The sequence below is a fragment of the Hemicordylus capensis genome, chromosome 5, assembly GCF_027244095.1.
Source record: "Hemicordylus capensis ecotype Gifberg chromosome 5, rHemCap1.1.pri, whole genome shotgun sequence".
Lineage (NCBI taxonomy): Eukaryota > Metazoa > Chordata > Lepidosauria > Squamata > Cordylidae > Hemicordylus > Hemicordylus capensis.
Genome location: NC_069661.1, coordinates 43,487,735 through 43,507,537, shown reverse-complemented (window position 1 = coordinate 43,507,537; position 19,803 = coordinate 43,487,735). Strand labels below are relative to the sequence as shown.

The 19,803-nt window shown below is 42.3% G+C and overlaps 1 protein-coding gene across 2 annotated transcripts in view; it reads left to right on the top strand.

Moving 5' to 3' along the window:
- The window catches only part of PRSS12 (serine protease 12), a 93,564-nt gene extending 73,778 nt beyond the window's left edge, over positions 1–19,786 (top strand). The window contains exons 11-13 of one of the 2 annotated variants that reach the window (XM_053255037.1): positions 3,735–3,857; positions 11,923–12,203; positions 17,170–19,786. In XM_053255037.1, coding sequence (XP_053111012.1) covers positions 3,735–3,857; positions 11,923–12,203; positions 17,170–17,477 — 712 coding nt within the window. In that variant the 3' untranslated portion in view covers positions 17,478–19,786. Of the gene's footprint in view, positions 1–3,734; positions 3,858–11,922; positions 12,204–15,493; positions 15,842–17,169 lie in introns of those variants that run through there. The other variant, XM_053255038.1, reaches the window with a different exon arrangement.
- Positions 19,787–19,803: the final 17 nt, after the last annotated feature.

The following is a 19,803-nucleotide window of genomic DNA, read 5'->3' as shown; positions in this document are numbered from 1 at the left end:
TTAAGCAAAAGTAAGATGGTGCAGGAACACCACCTGTGGCACGAGCAAAAGTCTACTCATGGATACAAGCCATTGAATTATACTTTTGATATTATACTTTTGATATAATGCAGCCCTTGTGAGAGTACTTAAAAAAAAATCAACATTGATACTTCTACTTCTCAATCTTCTCATTAATATATTACACAGCCAAGAGTGAGTTCCAAGTGAGTATACTAGAGATGTTGTATAGTGAGCTGATGATTGAATTTGGATGTGGAAAACATGACTTCACATTTCTGCATAGTTATGAAGTCACAGTATGGCCTTGGCCATTAGTATCTCTATTATTAATTTCCTCAATCCTAATATACAAATAATAATGGCTGACAAAGGAAATTACTCAAAGTAGTCCCACTGAAATTAAAAGGACAAGTTAGGCACTGTTTAACTTGTCCTTTTAATTTCAATGGAATTACCCTTGAGTAATTTTCCTCATAATGCCAGCCAATGAATGAGACAAGAATGGTAGGGTGTTATGTGTTCTTCAAGAAGCCCTAAAAAGAACATGTACTAACTTTTTATGTGCAGGCTTTACCATTCTTTATCATGAAATTTGATTTTTTTTTTTAATTCCCACCTGCTTACTAGTAATTTTAAGAATTCTTTGTAAAGTAATATCATAGTGGTGAAATCTAGTCTACCTTCATATGCTCCTGGTTGCCCCTCACTCCCCATGGGTGGAGGAACTGGAATTCAGCCTAATAAAAATTTTGATGAGTGAATCTTGATGAGTGAATCTTGAAACGCTCTATGGAGTTTCTTACCTGGTACTGGTATCTATGATTCTCTTCTTGCTTATCCTATGTCTGCTTTCCAAGGTTTGTATGACTGTATTGTGCGCAGTACTGTATTGCAAGAAATGTTCCCTATAATGTGAGTTTTATCACTTATATGTAAATGTGCTATGCTTCTTTATTGTTTATACTGGTAAACTGCCAGCTATTAAGGATATTCAGATGCATGCTATTGGATCAGTAGTAATCCATGATTGCCATTAATCAGTTTGATATAGAAATTGTTTCTTTCTTCGCTTCCAGCTTCATTTCTCTGTGTTCAAAGGTTTAGATGATTCTTTAGTATCCTTAAAAGTAACTTAAGTAAGTTTTGACTTATTGACTTGGAAGTAAGTTCCATTAAGTGTAATGGAACCTATTTCCAAGTAAGTGTGTACAGGATAAGAACAGCCCTGCTGGATCAGGCCCAAGGCCCATCTAGTCCAGCATACTGTTTCATACAGTGGCCCACCAGGTGCCGCTGGAAGCCTACAGGCAGGAGTTGAGGCCATGCCCTTCCTCCTGCTGTTACTCCCCTGCAACTGGTACTCAGAGGCATCCTGCCTTTGTGGCTGGAAGTGGCCTATAGCCCTCCGACTAGTAGCCATTGATAGACCTTTCTCCCCTGAAGTTATCCAAACCCCTCTTAAAGCCATTCAGGTTGTTGGCTGTCACCACATCTTGTTGCAGAGAATTCCACAAGTTGATTATGTGTTGTGTGAAAAAAAAGTACTTCCGTTTGATAGTCCTAAATTTCCTGGCAATCAATTTCATGGGATGACCCCTGGTTCTAGCATTATGTGAGAGGGAGGAATTTTTCCCTTACAAAATGCTTACCATTTTCTCCACACCATGCATGATTTTATAGACCTCCGTCATGTCTCCTCATGGTCGTTTCCCCCCCTAAAATAAATAGCCCCAAGTGTTGTAGCCTTGCCTCATAAGAAAGGTGCTCTAGGCCCCTAATCATCTTGGTTGCCCTATTCTGCACCTTTTCGAGTTCTACAATGTCCTTTTTTAGATGTGGTGACCAGAATTGTACGCAGTACTCCAGGTGTGGCCCATCATTTTGTATAAGGGCATTATAATATTAGAAGTTTTATTTTCAATCCCCTTCCTAATGATCCCTAGCATGGAATTGGCCTTTTTCACAGCTGCTGTACATTGAGTCAACACTTTCAACGAGCTGTCCTCCACAACCCCAAGATCCCTCTCCTGGTCAGTCACCCACAGCTCAGATCCCATCAGCGTATACTTGAAGTTGGGGTTTTTTGTCCCAATGTGCATCACTTTATACTTGCCAACATTGAAGCACATTTGCCATTTTGTCACCCATTCCCCCAGTTTGGAGAGATCCTTTTGGAGCTCCTCACAATCCATTTTGGATTTCACTACCCAAAAGAGTTTGGTATCATCTGCAGATTTGGCCACCTTGCTGCTTACTCCTACTTCTAGATAATTTATGAATAAATTAAAAAGTACCGGTCCCAGTACAGATCCCTGGGGGACCCCACTTCTTACTTCCCTCCATTGTGAAAACTCTCAATTTATACCTACCCTCTGTTTCCTGTGTTTCAACCAGTTAGCACTCTACACATGTACTTGTCCCCTTATCCCATGACTGCTAAGTTTTCTCAGGAGTCTTTGATGAAGAATTTTGCTGAAAGCTTTTTGGAAGCCCAGGTATACTATGTCAACTGAATCACCTCGATCCACACAATGGTTGACACTTTCAAAGAACTCCAAAAGGTTTGTGAGGCAAGGTTTCCCTTTGCAGAAGCCATGCTGGTTCTCTCCCAGCAGGGCCTTTTCTTCTTTGTGCTTTACAATTTTATCCTTCCGGCCTGTAATTTCCCAGATTGCCCTTGGATCCCTTTTTGAAAATTGGTGTTACATTTGCTACTTTCAGTCTTCCAGTACAGAGCCTGATTGCAGGGATAAGTTATATATTTTAGCAAGGAGATCAGCAATTTCACATTTGAGTTCTTTGAGGACTCTTGGATGGATGCCATCTAGCCTGGACGATTTCAGTTTTTCCAGACAGTTTAAAACATCATCTCTTGTCACTTTTATCTGACTCAGTTCTGTAGCCTCCATCCCCAAAAAGCCTGTTTCAGGAACAGGTATGCTCAGCATCCTCTGCCATGAAGACGGATGCAAAGAACTCATTTATCTTCTCTGCAACTTCCATATTGCAGCCCTAGAGTGCTAAAATTCTAGAATTTGCCCTGTAATAATGAGATGGTCCCAGTCCATTCCTTTCCTGTAGTTTGTGCTGTTTCTTTAGTAGTTGCTTTGATGCACAGAAGAAGAGTCAACTAATCTAGGACAAAACATTGATGGAAACCATATCATTATGTTGAGTTTGGTAGCCATAACTGGTTTCATATTTTGTATGTATATTGTTTGAAGAGTCATGAATCTTTTCTGCCTTGAATTATGTTCAGGTGGAAATACAGAATGGCATTCTTGTTTAATACTAAATACATAACCTGGAAAGAGGTGGTTGAACCATTTGATAACAGGAGGAAAGGCAAAGGAAAGGTAGCTGGCTGGCTGCTACTACTACTACGGCTGTGGTCCATAACCCTAATGGTAGGTCTGTAACCTGCCTGCAACCTAGGAGAAGCTGCTGCCAGTCTGTGTGGACAATGCTGAGCTAAATGGACCAATGGTCTGACTTGGTATAAGGCAGCTTCCTTATTTTCATATGTTCTTTAAACCTGAGCATTCTTAAATGGAATTAAAAAGGATCTCTTGACATGGTTGAACAAGTTCTTAGGTTCTACTCAGGGTTGGGGTAGGAAAGCTTGGAGTTACTGAAAGCAAAGCCATACATAAGTTGCTATCTTGAAGATGTGTCATCTCCTTAATACTTATGTGAAATATCAAGATGGATTCTTCTTCTTCTCTGTCTAGAGGTGGATGGCCCTGGCAGGTTTCTCTGCGACTAAAATCCTCCCATGGTGATGGAAGACTGTTGTGTGGTGCCACTCTCATCAGCAGTTGCTGGGTGCTTACTGCAGCACACTGTTTCAAGAGGTACCATTTCATGATTTGCAGGTGGTCTGTTGTCAGGGCTACTGTGTTACTGTAGGAAGGAGACCTATGCAAGGGAGACAAACATGAAAAACCCTGCTAACAATGGTCCCAGTGAAACTGAAGCAGTTTTGTTTTAAAAGCAAAATGTTTTTTTAGTACTTTGCATATTTACATGTAAAATTATTTTTGCTTTCATATTCCAAATTTCCACTGTTAGTCTTTATTGCTCTGCCGATCTGTGGCCTGAAATCTGAATACTTTTGAATACAACAACAAATATTTATATACCACTTTTCACAAAAATTGAAATCTAGCAAATAAAATAAAATAAAACTTTATTTGTTAGCTGCCCCACAACAAATTGTTCTCTGGGTGGCTGACAACAGCGGATTAAAACATACAATTAAAACACATAAAACATTAAATCATAAAAGACAAAAAAGGGTAAAAAGAAAATAGAACATAACATAGTTTTCATATAAGTGAAGTAGTACTTGCGGAAATCCAATCTTTGTAGGGGATCCTATACAAGCCACATTAGCTTTGTGTTAGTTCTCACGTAAAATCTCTGTGCAAACATAGCCTTTGTATTTTAACACTTTTAAAAGTAGTGTTCATAATACAGAAAGTCAAGATGGATAATGGGGGTGAAAAGAATTTCCACCCACTGTAAAGAAAAAGCCATTAAATATGTTGGATGTGAAGGGAGACTAACTTAACAGCACTCTCCCCTGCCTACATGCTACTGGATGATCCTGAAATGGCACTATGGGAGTTACTTTCATATCTTCTGTTCTCCTTCATGACTGACTTTAGGTTTAATTAGTATTAAAAAACATAGAGGCAGAGTTTTTGGGGTAGTCCGACCATTGACGGTACACTTCAAAATGATGGCAATCAGTGGGTTGGAGGTCAAGAAGACAGAGTGGAAAGAAAATAACTGATAGTGCAGTTCTGCAAGTGTTTGCACAAACACTACTGCAAAAGTTCATGCAGTACTGTATTAAGTAGGTTCTGAAGCAGTTCTCGAGTTTCCATTTACGTAGGAGCTGGCAAAAGTAGTAGAGCATCTTTTCTCATGCAATGCTCCAACCTCAGATGTAAATCAGTTTTGCTGTGAGTTGAAGAGACCTTCTGGGTACAGCAAATCACCTTTGGATCCAACCTAGTATTCTGAAATGCTATCTCCTAGAAAATAAAACTTCCATAAAACAGTTGAGTTCTGAGCTAGTTCAATGCCATTGAAAGTATATAGTTAATTTAATAGCAATACATTGGCGTAAATCTTAGTACTCTGTCTTAACTGGCTAATGACTTATTTCTATATAATTAAAAATCCAAATATTGCCTAATTATAGTGTGTACTATACAAGTTTTTCCCCTGCCCCACCCTTAAAAAAGGAAAAAAAGACAATTTTAATTAGATCAGGGGTTTCCAACCGGTGGTACTCCAGATGTTACTGAACAACAACTTGCATCATCCCCAGCTCCAATTTATTATGGCTGGGGTTGATGGGAGTTGTAGTCCAGTAACATCTGAAGTACCACCGGTTGGGAACCCCTGCATTAGATTATTGAAAATACACCTGAAATTGTCTCAGTTGCTTTCATCAGCGCACACAAGAAGATTGCCCAGAACGGAAAATGTGTTCTGCAAGATATTTGCACATTTGCAGTCAAATACCAGCTTCTGATTTCATTAGGCTTAGATGTGCCTAGCTCTATGGGGAAATATGGCCATTGTTTGTCTTTTAACGATGGTATCCAAAATTCTTGCAGATACATGTTGTGAAAAAGATACATGTTGTGAAAACATGTTAACTGCATGTTGTGAAAAGATAGTATTTCTTTTGTCTGCCTGAATCTTCCAGCATCGAACTTCAAGATGCAATGGAAATGAAAGTATCTTGCTAAATAAGATAGTTTTCAGTGCTAGTGCAGACCTAGGTGCCACTTTGTGTTTGGCTGAATATGTTTTGTGAGCCTGGGATTTGTATATTGTTGTAGAATTATTATAATTGACAAGATGATTAACTGAAAGTCTGGATCAATGCTTTGTGTGTTCCATTTTTGCGCGTGTGTGTGTCTGCATGCATCAAGTAGAGCTTTTGGTTAAATTTTATTTATTTATTTATTTATTTTTGCATTTATATACCGCCTTTCATTAAAAAGATAACCCCAAGGCGGTTTACAAAAGTTAAAAACATACAATAAAAACACAATAAAAACATCATGTTAAAAGTACAAAAACATATAAAAACAGGCATAAAAACAACACAACAAATACAACAAATAGAAACACAGAGAAGCCGCAGTAGAAAACAATCATGTAAAAGCCTGGGTAAAAAGCCAAGTCTTTAAAAGCTTTCTAAAAGCCGTGATGGAGTCCGAGGAACGAATGGCCACTGGGAGAGCATTCCAGAGTCTGGGGGCAGCAACAGAGAAGGCCCTGTCCCGAGTGCACGACAGCCGGGCCTCCCTCATTGTCGGCACCCGGAGCAGGGCCCCCTCAGATGTCCTCATCAAGCGGGCAGCAACCCTTGGGAGCAGGCGGTCCCTCAGATACCCTGGGCCCAAACCGTTTAGGGCTTTAAAGGTCAAAACCAGCACCTTGAATTGGACCCGGAAACGAACCGGCAGCCAGTGCAGCTCTTTCAAAATGGGGGTGATATGTTCCCAACGGGCAGCTCTGGATAAAACCCTCGCTGCCGCGTTTTGCACTAGCTGCAGTTTCCGGATATTCTTCAAGGGCAGCCCCACGTAGAGCGCGTTACAGTAATCCAGCCGCGACGTGACTAAGGCATGGCTAACCGTGGCCAGATCTGCCTTCTCGAGAAAGGGACGCAGCTGGCGCACCAGCCGAAGCCGTGCAAAGGCACCTCTGGCCACCGCCTCCACCTGAGCCTCCAAAAGCAGAGCCGGGTCCAGTAGTACCCCCAAGCTGCGTACTTGCTCCTTCAAGGGGAGTGCAACCCCATCCAGAACCGGTAAAATCTCCTCATCCCGATTGGCTCTCCTACTGACCAACAGTACCTCCGTCTTATCCGGATTCAGTTTCAGTTTGTTAGCCCACATCCAACCCATCACGGCCTCCAACCCCCGATTCAGGACATCCACCGCCTCCCTAGGATCAGATGACAAGGAGAGATAGAGCTGAGTGTCATCCGCATATTGCTGACAACTCAGTCCAAATCTCCGGATGACCTCTCCCAGCGACTTCATGTAGATGTTAAACAGCATGGGGGACAAGACCGATCCCTGCGGGACCCCACAGGCCAACGGCCACGGGGCCGAGCAGTAGTCCCCCAGCACCACCTTCTGAACCCTCCCCTCAAGAAAGGACCGGAACCACTGCAACGCAGTGCCTCCGATTCCCATACTCGAGAGGCGGCCCAGAAGGATACCATGGTCGATGGTATCGAACGCTGCCGAGAGGTCCAGCAGAACCAACAGGGACGCACTCCCCCTGTCTAGTTCCCGGCGTAGGTCATCCACTAGAGCGACCAAGGCAGTCTCAGTCCCATACCCGGGGCGGAAGCCAGATTGAAAAGGGTCCAGATAATCCGTATCATCCAAGACCCTCTGCAGCTGGGACGCCACCACACGCTCCATCACCTTGCCCAAAAAGGGGAGGTTAGACACAGGTCTATAGTTGTCCAGGTTGGAGGGATCAAGGGAGGGCTTTTTTAATAGAGGTCTTACCACCGCCTCCTTGAGGCACGATGGCATCCTGCCCTCCCTTAACGAAGCATTAACGATCACCTCCAGCCATCTACCTGTCCCCTCCCTGGCAGCTTTTATTAGCCATGAAGGGCAAGGGTCAAGAGCGCACGAAGTCGCCCGCACACTGCCCAGGATCTTGTCCACATCCTCAGGCCGCACCAACCGAAAAGAATCCAACACAACGGGACCAGATGGTACCAGAGGCACGTCTGCCGGAACTGCCAAAACTCTGGAGTCCAGGTCAGCACGGATGCAAGCGACTTTATCTGCAAAGCGACAGGCAAACCGATCGCAAAGAGCCGTAGATGACTCCTCCCCCATTGTCCGGGGGGATGTGTGGAGCAATGTTTTCACCACACGAAACAGCTCTGTTTGCCTGCACTGAGCAGACGCAATGGAGGCAGAGAAAAAACATTTCTTCGCCGCCCCCACCGCCACGGCATAGTCCCTAAAATGGGCTCTAGCCCGTGTTCGATCGGATTCGTGACGACTCTTCCTCCAGCGTCGCTCCAGCCATCGTCCAAGTTGCTTCATCGCCCTAAGCTTCGAGGAAAACCAAGGAGCAGAACGGGCTCCACCAAGCCGGAGAGGGTGCTTGGGGGCAACCGTGTCAACAGCCCTGGCCATCTCTCCATTCCAGAGATCAACCAAGGCCTCGACAGGGTCACCAGCTCTGGACACTGGAAACTCCCCGAGGGCCGTCTGAAATCCAAGTGGATCCATAAGCCTCCGGGGGCGGACCATCTTAATCGGCCCACCACCCCTGCAGAGGGCAGACGGAGCAGTCAAACTAAACCCCACCAGGTGATGATCTGTCCATGACAAGGGAGTGATCTCAAATTCCCCCACCTCCAGATCATTTATTTCCCGATCGGCAAAAACCAGATCCAGAGTGTGTCCCGCCACGTGGGTAGAATGGTCAGAAGAGAGCATGGAACATTTCATTTTGGAAATCCATTTATTCTCCAAAACAGAAAGATCTGTATTTGGGTTTCCCATGCACTTTCTCTTGGCTTCTCCAATGAAAACTGTAAAAATTGGCCCAGAGACTGGTAATATCAGCCAAATGGTTATCCTCTTAGTATATAATCTTACCCCTGTAGGAGAGATGACACTGGGGGAAAAACATTTGGCTGGGAATCTAATCCATTCCAGTGTCAGGATGCTTTTTACATTCCAGGCATTACATCTGCTCTGTAAATAATCTGCCTCAGAGTAAAGTGAGACCATATAAAATGCCCAGCAGCATGCCTTCCTTTCAGCTTCCTCAACCAAAACAGATTGAGGTTGCTGCAAAGTGGTATCTTGTTGGTTTTTTCCCTAGCCTACACATAGGCTAGGTAGCAGATAAGTAGAAAGCAACTTAAACTTAACCAAGGCTTCTACTTTAACTTAAAGTAGCAGTGTGTATAGAGTGGGAGATCTCCTAAGGGTACCATATACCTAGAGTCTGCTATCTGTGTTTGACTCCCATGCCTTCTTCACTCCTTTGGCTGTCTATATACCCTGTCATCAGTGCACAATGGAGACAACATAGTTTTAAAAAATGAATATGGGAAATAGTATAGGAATTCACTAATTTTTAGATGTTGAAAATCGGCTGCTTAATTCCACACAATACAACTCAGATAGTTAAATGTCTTCCAAGTTTGTGCCTCTCAAACTGATAATTAAACATGGATATGAGCACTGTCCCAATGCAGTGCACGGTTTGCTGAGAATGTTAACATAAGAAAAGCCCTGGTGGGTCAGGCCCAGGACCCATCTAGTCCAGCATCTTGCTTCATACTGTGGCCCACCAAATGCTTTTGGGGAGCCCACAGGAAAGAGGTGAGGGCATGCCCTCTCTCCTACTGCCAGGCTCCTGGCATCAAAATCACCACTTTCTCAGCTGGAAGTGGAAATGCATTATCTTCAGAGCAGAAAGTGATCAGCATTAGTGACAGGCAGCACAGCAGAGGGATTTTGACAGATTATTCACTTTGATGCTGATGTCATAGTTCAGATGGGAAGATTGAAAGGGATGGCTTACCTCCCAGAAAGCAGTTAAGGTAGGATAGCATTGTACAGATCTTCTTTAAAACCACAGCATGTATTGAATGTTTAGAGCCTGCCCTGGTTTACACTAAAAGCAGTGAAAATTTAGTTTTTGACTTTAAAGAGCATAGGAGGTTTCATGGAATAGAACTGTTAACTATCCATTCTCAAAATTATTATTAATTATTATATTTATATATAGTTTTTCAACAAGAAAGATGTCAAAACAGTTTACGTGGCAAAATGTATGAAGAAGTGATTCCCTGTCCTAAAACGGCTCAGTCTTAAAACCAAAACACAAAAGGAGACACCAGCAACAGTCATTGGAAAGATGCTATGGTGGGCTGAACAGGGAATTCCCATATGAATTAAAATGCTTTGCAGTCTGTGGGAGTGGTAGGAAAGAAAAGCGAGAATACCAGAAAATTGAAAAAGAAGAAAGAAAAGTGTGACAACACTTTCACTTCTTGGTTTTATAGAAGACCAAAACTATGAATCCTAAACTAAAATAACAACTGTGTCAGGATAGCGGTGCTACTGCTGATTTTAGATCATCTCTTAGATTTACTCCGGATGACTTCCATGTGCAATTGCCACAATTGGATATCCATGTGTGAGCGTGCTATGCAAGTGGCTCATAAATACAATTTGCTCACTTGACAGTCCCTTTAAACTCCAACTTAAGCCACTCTTTGTTTGGAAATTATCTGAAGGGAATAATATAAAATTATGAAGAGGCCATTTTTTCCTAGTTACCCTGGTGGGATATGGGGAGAACTGGATGAGAGGAATAATAAAATATGATATATAGAGAAAATTTGTGTGTGCATGTGTGTTAGGTTGAGTTCTCACTATCACGGTGATCCTGGTTAAAGAGTTAACCAGGCTTGCTGAGCTCAGAAGAGCTGATTGTAAGAATGTAGATTTCCTGGGCAATCCTGGTTTACTGTGGTTAAACTGCATTTAAGCAGGATAAATAAGTGGGAGATCATGTGGTTTAACAGTGGTTTGACTGGAATTGCCCAGGAAATCTGTGTTCTCACAACCAGGTCCACAGGGCTCAGCAATCCTGGTTAATTCTTTAACCAGAATCACCATTATTGTGAGAATGAAACCTAGGTAGGACAATATAACATATCTTCTCTGGATGAAAACTCTTCATGAGTATAGTGGTCAATTTCTACATTAACATGCTTTTTAAATTGTTTGAGGCCAGCTACAACTTTTTCTATTTACATTTCCAGACACAGAGTTATTATAGTGGGATCTGAGAGAGAATGATGCAAAATATTAGTGTTAGAAAGAAGATATTGTTAGGCTTCCTCTTCCCACCAGTTATTTTATTCCTCAGTCTTATAGCACACCCTTAACCCTCAGTCATAGTAAAACAGAACAATGCATTTATTCATGGATGGAATTCTTTTGCTCATGCAAAAAAATTTTCTCTTTTGATAAAAACAGGATGGACTGATTAAATAAATTGAACTGTATTTGACTGGTCTTCTATGGTTAAACTTTCACTAAGTTCTACAGGCTTCTGTTGCAGAAAACACCTACCCACAAAAATACACACAGGGACACCAACGTGCACATATGTGATGGACTCATTTATTTTTATACTGCCAAATTATCACATTTCATTGCAGGAAAAAAGATAGCAATTAATAATTAATCAATTACTTTAAAACAATTGAATCAAATGATTAAAAGCAATAGCACATTTAAGAACCATTAAAAGTTAAAACATCAGTCAAAAGCCTGGTTAAACAAGTTTGTTGTTAAAGCTTCCTGAAGGCCACCAGAGATATTAAGCCTTTTACTTCAGAGGGAAATGTGTTTCAGAAGCAGCTATCAAGAACGCCTGAACCAGAGTCATTGCCAGATGAGCCGGTAGCAAGGGCAAGCATACCTCCCCGGATGACCTTAACAAACTATGGTGGCTCATGCAGAAGCAGGCATTCTCTTAAATATCCTGGGCCTAAATTGTTGAGGGCTTTTCAGGGGACCAATATCATTTCCCCAGTGTGTTGTATTGGAGAGGGCCAGGGCCAGAGATGCAACTGATGACGCTGTGCTACCCCATACCTATCCAGCAGAGTGCTCCAATTTCCTGTTCATTACTGAGCTGGGAATTTTGATCCCTCTCTTACTTAGAGGGAATAAAGATTTAGAAGTGGCTAGATTTCTGGCACACTTTAAAGCTGTCTAATAGCATCATAATTAATTATTTCCACGACCAACATTGTTGTTTGTGCTATTAAGAGTGGCATGCTGTCTCTGTTTTTTTTTTTTTGTTGCTTTTCAGATATGGCAATAACACTCGCAGCTATGTGGTGCGAATTGGAGACTACCACACATTGGTACCCGAGGAGTACGAGGAAGAAATTGGGGTACAAGAGATTGTGCAGCACAGAGAATATAGGCCTGATAGCAGTGACTATGATATTGCACTAGTGAGGCTGCAAGGGCCTGAGGAACAGTGTGCTAGGTTCAGCACACACGTCTTACCTGCCTGTTTACCGGTCCGGCGAGAGAGGCCACACAAAACAGCTCCCAATTGCTACATCACTGGTTGGGGTGATACAGGTAAGAGTTAGTTTGACAAGCTGTCATCTCTCTCCCCCCCCCCCTCCATTTAACTGTGATGCCATATAACTATCACTCTTTATAACTGTCATTTACTGTAGGACTTGCTGCATGGAATGCCTATGCAAAATGCCCAGGGATTTTCTGTTGAAAAGCAGTGTACAAATATTTGTAGTATTCATGTCATGTAAAACATATCCTGGTGTATCTTAAAGTGCTTCAGAAACTTGCCTTTTACAGGTGGCTAGGGAGACGCAATAGGAAAGCATGGACTCCTTTGTTATCCTCCATATCGCACAACAATGTTTTTAACATTCCATTTATATTGGTTTTTATTTTTGTACATGTTTATATGGATCAGTTAGTTTGTGGGGGTTTTCTGCAGAAAACAGACCAGTAAATTCATACTAACATTGCTGCCTCACTATGGTAGTCAAGAGTATTACTGCAGTACGACTGCAAGAGTAAAATACTCCTGTTCCAGGGGTGGAGCGACCATTGGACGAATGGATTCAAAGAACCCGGGCCGCCACCAATCAGGAGCCACAAACGCGGCCCCAGACATGCCTCCCACATCTGACGTCAGATGCGGGGTGTTATTTCGATCCCAAACAGGGCTGTGTGGCCCCATTTAAGAGAGAGATCAGCCTACACTACATTGGCAGTGCAGGCAGAATGGCGTCACTCCAGCCCACACTACCAAATGCAGCATGGGCTGATCTCCCTTCCAAATGGGGCCGCGCGGCCCCATTTGGGGGGAGATCACATCCCCCACGTCTGTCAGGGGGGCGGGGCCAAGGGGCCATGTACAGCCACAGGGGAAGGACACATGTACGGAGGCAGGGGCAGGGGGCCATGTACGGCCGCCAAAAGCCTCCTTGCAGGGCAGGGGGCCATGTACGGCCGCCACTAGCCTCCTTACACTCCTGTCCTATTCCCACAAGAAATGTAAACACAACCTAAGTCCATTAGGTTGTATTTACATTTCCTGCCGCTGAAATTAGCTGAATGGTCTACTTTTTAATAATGTGAGATTATTATTAAAATATAAGTGTGTGTGTGTGTGTGTGTGTGTGTGTGTGTGTGTGTGTGAATGAGAGAAGAGTTTGATGGTGGGTGTGTTTGAGCAAAAGAAATTATCTTCCCAATTACCTGCAGACAATACTTCCTGATTACCTACAGACAGGAAATTTTGCATACACAATCCTACCACTGAAATTAGCTGAATCGACTACTTTTCATGTCAGAAAAGTTTAAAAAAAAATAGAAAGGGTTTTTGTATTTTTTTTAGAAGAAATTCTAAATTTAATAATCAGATTTTAACTGTTATTTTTCTCAACAGATTTTTAAACACTCAACCCAGGGGTGGAGCCACCATTAGGCCAACGGGTTCAAAGAACCCAGGCCGCTGACCAATCAGGGGCCGCGAGAGTGGCCCCGACACACACCCCGTGTCTGATGTCAGACACGGGGAGGCGAGTTTAGCTCCCGAGTGGGGGACGCGCGGCCTCTTCGGGAGCTAAACAAAGGCTGGCGCTGTGTTCGCAGCACCAGCCAGGAGCGGCTCTTCCCAAAAAAGAGGCAGGGAAGAGCTGCTCCTGGTTGTGCGCTGCGAATGCAGCACCAGCCTAAGTAGCTCCTGAAGGGGCCGTGCGGGCCCTTCAGGAGTTAAAAGGCTGGCGTCGCTTTTGCAGTGCACAACCAGGAGCAGCTCTTCCCTGGGCTGCACTGCGAAAGCAGCGCCAGCCTTCGTTTAACTGCCGAAGGGGCTGTGCAGCCCCTTCAGCAGTTAAAGGGCAACTGATTGAGTCTGGGGCTGAACGCAGCCTCAAGACTCAGTTTAGCCAGACCACACCCCGGCGTCTGACGTCAGATGCGGGGTCGTGGCTAGCCCCAGCATCTGACGTGGGCGCAGGGTCAGCGGGGCACACAGGCCACCAGTGGGCCCGCTCCGTCAGTGACTCAACCAGTTCAATCATTCTAAAATGACATCATGCCCAAGAGAAGGAGATCTTTCTCAGATTCAGATTTACAATGATTTAAATTTACCATATATGGTGGTAATTCAATGAAATGAATAATGTTTGAACTTGAAATCCTACAAGTTTAAAACTAGCCTTTTACTTCCCTTTTGCAAGCACTTTAATGAAAAATTATATTACAAATATTTAATTTATTGAACTTTCTTACATGTGTAATCTACACAAAATGACTTTGCATTTAAGATGTGTATTAAGGTTTTTACAGTTCCCACTAAATTATGTAAGTGCTCTCTCTCTTGTGAGTGAAAATATTGCCTCTGTATTTTTAGAGCACTTTGAGATGTTTAAGCCACTTCACCTTATCTTGTTGTACATGCACAGAATTGCATTTTCCAGGTTTTGCTCAGGTTTAGGAGGGTTTTTGTCAGAATAAACAAAAACTGATGAAAATGGGATTGTTCAACTCTATTAAAAATGGAAACCATTCCTTCAGAAAAATTCATAAAACACCAAGAGCGATTAGCAAAGTTAGCTAATGGAACCTCCATGTTCAGAGCCAGTGAACCTCTTAATTGTGCTGTCGAGTTGGTGTTGACTCCTAGCGATCACATTCCATGTGATTTTCTGGGTAGAATACAGGAGTGGTTTACTAGTGCTGCCTCCTGTGCAGTATGAAACGATGCCTTTCAGCACCTCCCTATATCATAAGGACAGCCCTGCTGGATCAGGCCCAAGGCCCATCTAGTCCAGCAGCCCGTTTCGCACAGTGGCCCACCAGATGCAGCTGGAAGCCTACAGGCAGGACTTGAGGGCATGCCCTCCCTCCTGCTGTTACTCCCCTGCAACTGGTACTCAGAGGCATCCTGCCTTTGAGGCTGGAGGTGGCCCACAGCCCTCCGACTAGTAGCCGTGGATAGACCTCTCCTCCATGAAGTTATCCAAACCCCTCTTCAAGCCATCCAGGTTGTTGGCTGTCACCATATCTTGTGGCAGAGAATTCCACAAGTTGATTATGTGTTGTGTGAAAAAGTACTTCCCTTTGTTGTTCTTGAACTTTGTGGTAATCAATTTCATGAGATGACCCCTGGTTATCCCATGTGAGAGGGAGAAGACTTTCTCTCTATCCACTTTCTTCACACCATGCATGATTTTATAGACCTCTACCACGTCTCCTCGCAGTCATCTTTTTTGTAAACTAAATAGCCCCAGGTGTTGTAGCCTTGCCTCATAAGAAAGGTGCTCTAGGCTCCTGATCATCTTAGTTGCCCTCTTCTGCACCTTTTCCAGTTCTACAATGTCCTTTTCTAGATGTGGTGACCAGAATTGTACTCAGTACTCCAGGTGTGGCCGCACCATTGTTTTCCTACAGCTCTCAGGAACAGTTTTGAGGGAACACAGGGAACTGCAAAGGGAAGGCAGAAGCAGGAAAGCTCTGTTCTGTGAGCAGAAGTCCACTAATGGAAGTTAAGATCCAAACCATGCAAGTTTGCGTTCCTAATAAATAAATAAACAAATAAATCCCATTCAGTACTGATTTGTCTTATGTATGTACCATTCAAACTTTCATGTCATTGCTAAACACTATGATCAATATATTCTAATGTTCTGCTTTTGAGGGGCTGCCCTTTTCTGTATTTGTTTTTTAATATTTGACTGGTTGGTCTCTTGTACATTTGGTTCTGTGTGGTGCACCTTTGCCTCCCTTTACGCTGCTTTTCAAATTTGGAATGAGACCTAGAACTACCATGTTGTCTAGCTACCTAAAAGCAGATTATACTAGAAGAGCTTGGGTCTAGTAAAGTGCATTTTGGTTCTGCCTCATGCTTTTAAGGACTGGGCTACAGCTCTGTACTGGAGCACATAACTATCCATGCAGAAAGTCCCAAGTTTCATCTCTGGTATTGCCAAGTACAACAGCTAAAGATCCATCTGAAACCCTGGAGAGACACCACAAAACAGTGTAAACACTGACCACTGGTCTGACTCAGTATAAGACAGCTTCCTGTGCCCATTTCATTTCTCCAGTTTAGTAACCAATTGGGAAGGGGGAAAACAACGTATAATGCTTGTATCAGAAATGTTCACACTCCTGCACTCCATTTAAAAAATTGGCAGGTCAAGTATCTTTTGAGTGCAGATGGGAGTTTCCTCTCCAAAATTTTGTTCTGCCTTCAAGCAGAATTTAATCTTGTTATACAAAGTCCATGACAGGGCAAAATTTGGTTTCAAATACTTATTTTGGTTCATTGATTAAAGTTGGCAAAAAGAAGTTGTTTTCTTACATTCATTAATATATCATTGTATGAACATATGTCTCAGCTTATTCAGTGTGGGAAGGAACACATTTTCTGCCAACACAACAGATTATTATATAGTACTTGTGCTTAGTATAGCTCTTCAAGGTCAAAAGAGTTGGCAACTTGACGACTTGATGGCACTTAATCAACATTGTGTTTACACAAATATATATTTAGCACTTTTAAATCAGCAATACTCTTGTTCACTTCTAAAAATATATATAGCATAGCTTCAAGGTGAATTATTATGCCTTATATCAGATAGCACACGTTTTGGAAGAGCTTTTTTTTTTTTTTAAACATTACTTAAGCCATTTGATCATGAATTATTACGTGGTTTTCAATTTCAACCATTAACAAATCTCTTTGATTTACTCTCACCACACTTGAGTCCTTTCTGCCTGCCTGGAGTACTGAGGACAGTGCACAGCAGAAGGTTCACCAAGGTATTTTTGGCATATATAACAAATCAAAAGCATGTAACACTGATTGCTATCAATGGAAAGGGCTAAGATTTAGATAACATCTTGGATTTACAAGTGGCTGTTATTTCCAGGAACCATACCACACTGAGGATACACCTACCAAGTTTATTGCTTGGATCAGAAAACCGAATAATTCTATTGTATTTTTGTTTTTATCTGTCCCACTGCATGTTACTCCCAGTACTTATTCCTCCTTTTTCAGGAAGAGCCTACTCAAGAACATTGCAGCAAGCTGCTATCCCCCTACTTCCTAAGAGGATTTGTGAAGAGCGATATCGGGCAAGATTCACAGGGAGGATGCTATGTGCTGGCAGCCTACAAGAGCAGAAACGTGTGGACAGTTGCCAGGGCGACAGTGGTGGACCACTGATGTGTGAACGTCCAGGAGAAAGCTGGGTTGTGTATGGGGTGACCTCCTGGGGATATGGCTGTGGAGTGAAAGACTCTCCAGGAGTCTATACCAAAGTTTCTTCTTTTGTCCCCTGGATAAGAAGCGTGACCAAACTATGACAGTCTGGCCATAATGACCAGAAACAGCACAGCCAATGAACATCTGGGGCATGCAGTGGGAGACATTTTCCCTTTGGTGTGTGCCCCTTTTTGGTTAAAATAGTTCATCATAAAGTAACTTGTAACTCTTACATGGAAACAAGGGTGAAGAAAATCATCCTTCTCCAGTGTCCCCCTATAAATGAAATCCCAAAATAGCACAAGTTAAATGACACACAAATTCTGAATAGAAGTATGAATAATCATGATGCCTATCTAATCTGAAGAAGCCATGTACTTAAACCATGTACAAAATTTCTGAAGCCACTAAGGCCCATGGAGCAAATGAGAAATGGTGAGATTCTCTTATATCTTTACTGTCTGGGGAGATCAACACCACTAGTCTAAAACTGAGTAGTACATAGACTGAACATTTTATGTGTATTTGATAAATACTGTATCTTTTTGCCACTGTTCAGTGGAATTAATGGGGTCTTCGGATACATTGCACTATTCTCACTGAGTTTCCAGAAAGTTGGATTTTTAAAGCACAGTAAACAACATTATCTTCTCAGACAACTAAATTCCACATGAATTCCATTGCATAATGGCAGACTGTTGAATGACTTCACCCTTTAAGAATGACAAAGTACCTTTTGTATTTGGGCACAATATCTTCCATTCCTTTTTGAAAATAATGTTAGTAAAACCAGCAGCACATTCTTATGAAGAGTAACACTACAGTTATGCTTAGTGACAAGTTACTGATTTTTCCTGGAAGGAGGCAAGTTCTTAAAAGCTATATATTGTATTAACTACCAGTGGCTTCAAAATTAACTCCAAAATAGGAAACTGCATTATTTATGAACTGTGTGTAGGAGTATCTGCAGCAAGATAGGATCACTGAACATTCACTACATTTTTTGTTCCAACTGAATTTTTTTTTTTAAATTAGTGTAGCAATAGCTCTGTGCCATGAGGGTGAGGCATGTTAGTTCTGTTTCAACCTATCAGTTTATGTACACGTGAAGTCAAAGTGCAATGGTATCTTCTTTCTGTTCAAATGCTACCTTCAATGTGTTGGTCGTTGGATGCATGTACTTCTGTAGCAGAGTAGTAGTGTATTTACGTATCCACTGGTCTGTTCTCAGCATGTTATGATTTCAGGTTTTGTTGCAGTGGTTATCCTCAGAGGGAGCAAATACAAATCCCTTGAGCGCCATCAAAGTCCTTCTGAATAATTGGCCCTTTCTTTGTAAAACCAAAACCAACCACCCCAAATATATAATGTGGCAAAAGGGTATAAAGTGAAAGTGGTGTCGACTCCTGGTGACCACAGAGCCATGTGGCTTTCTTTGGTAGAATACAAGAGGCGTTTACCATTGCCATCTCCCATGCAGTATGAGATGATGCTTTTCAACATCTTCCTGAATTGCTGCTGTCCAATATAGGTATTTCCCATAGTCTGGGAAACATATCAGTAAGGATTTGAACCAGCAACCTCTTGCTCCCTAGACAAGTTACTTCCCCGCTGCACCATTTGGTGGCACAAAAGGGTATGCTGACCTTTATATATGTAAGATAGGTGCTAGGCACATCTATCTTGTGTTTGTATACAGTATTTATATGGCTTTCTGTAATTGTGCACAACAGGAAGCCCCCAACTTACAAATGGGTTCTGTTGCAAGGGTTTGGAAGCCAGATATTCATATAGTTCCCAAGAGCTATGACACTGGGTGAAATTGGGTGCTTCCTTAATGTTTGTTATTGAGTAGTGTTTGTATGGATGGGTATTTGATGCTTGATTAGGTTCTGTTTGGCAGGTTTCATGTATCATTGCAGAAAGCGCCATGTTTGTTTGCAAGGACATCCTGCATCAGAATAGTTTCCAGTACAATCTTGATCTGAAGCACTTATTAAAATAAAAATTCACTAAGCTTCCTAAACTACAATGAATTTGTTTGATAGCACACTATGACAATTTAGCACTCCACTTAAAGGCTCACCAGGAATCATGACTTTCTAGTATTTGTAACAAGATTATCTGCTTATGCTATTTTATATATTGGTCACTGAAGCCATACAATGTAAAATTGTATAATAAAAGCTGCCACTTCCTGAAATTCTTGATACTTTGCCATTAACTCATTTAATCAGATAATTTAACTTAAGATACAGAACTATGCTGCATGGCACACACTTCTGCCAGGCTTCCCGCACAAGTTGTATAACTATCTTGAGTTTTCACCTTCCTTATCTTCTCCGGAATAAGTGTGGCAGAAAATACCATTAGATTTTTTTCTTCAAAAATAAAAATCTTTTGAACTGTGTACCATCTTTATTGCAT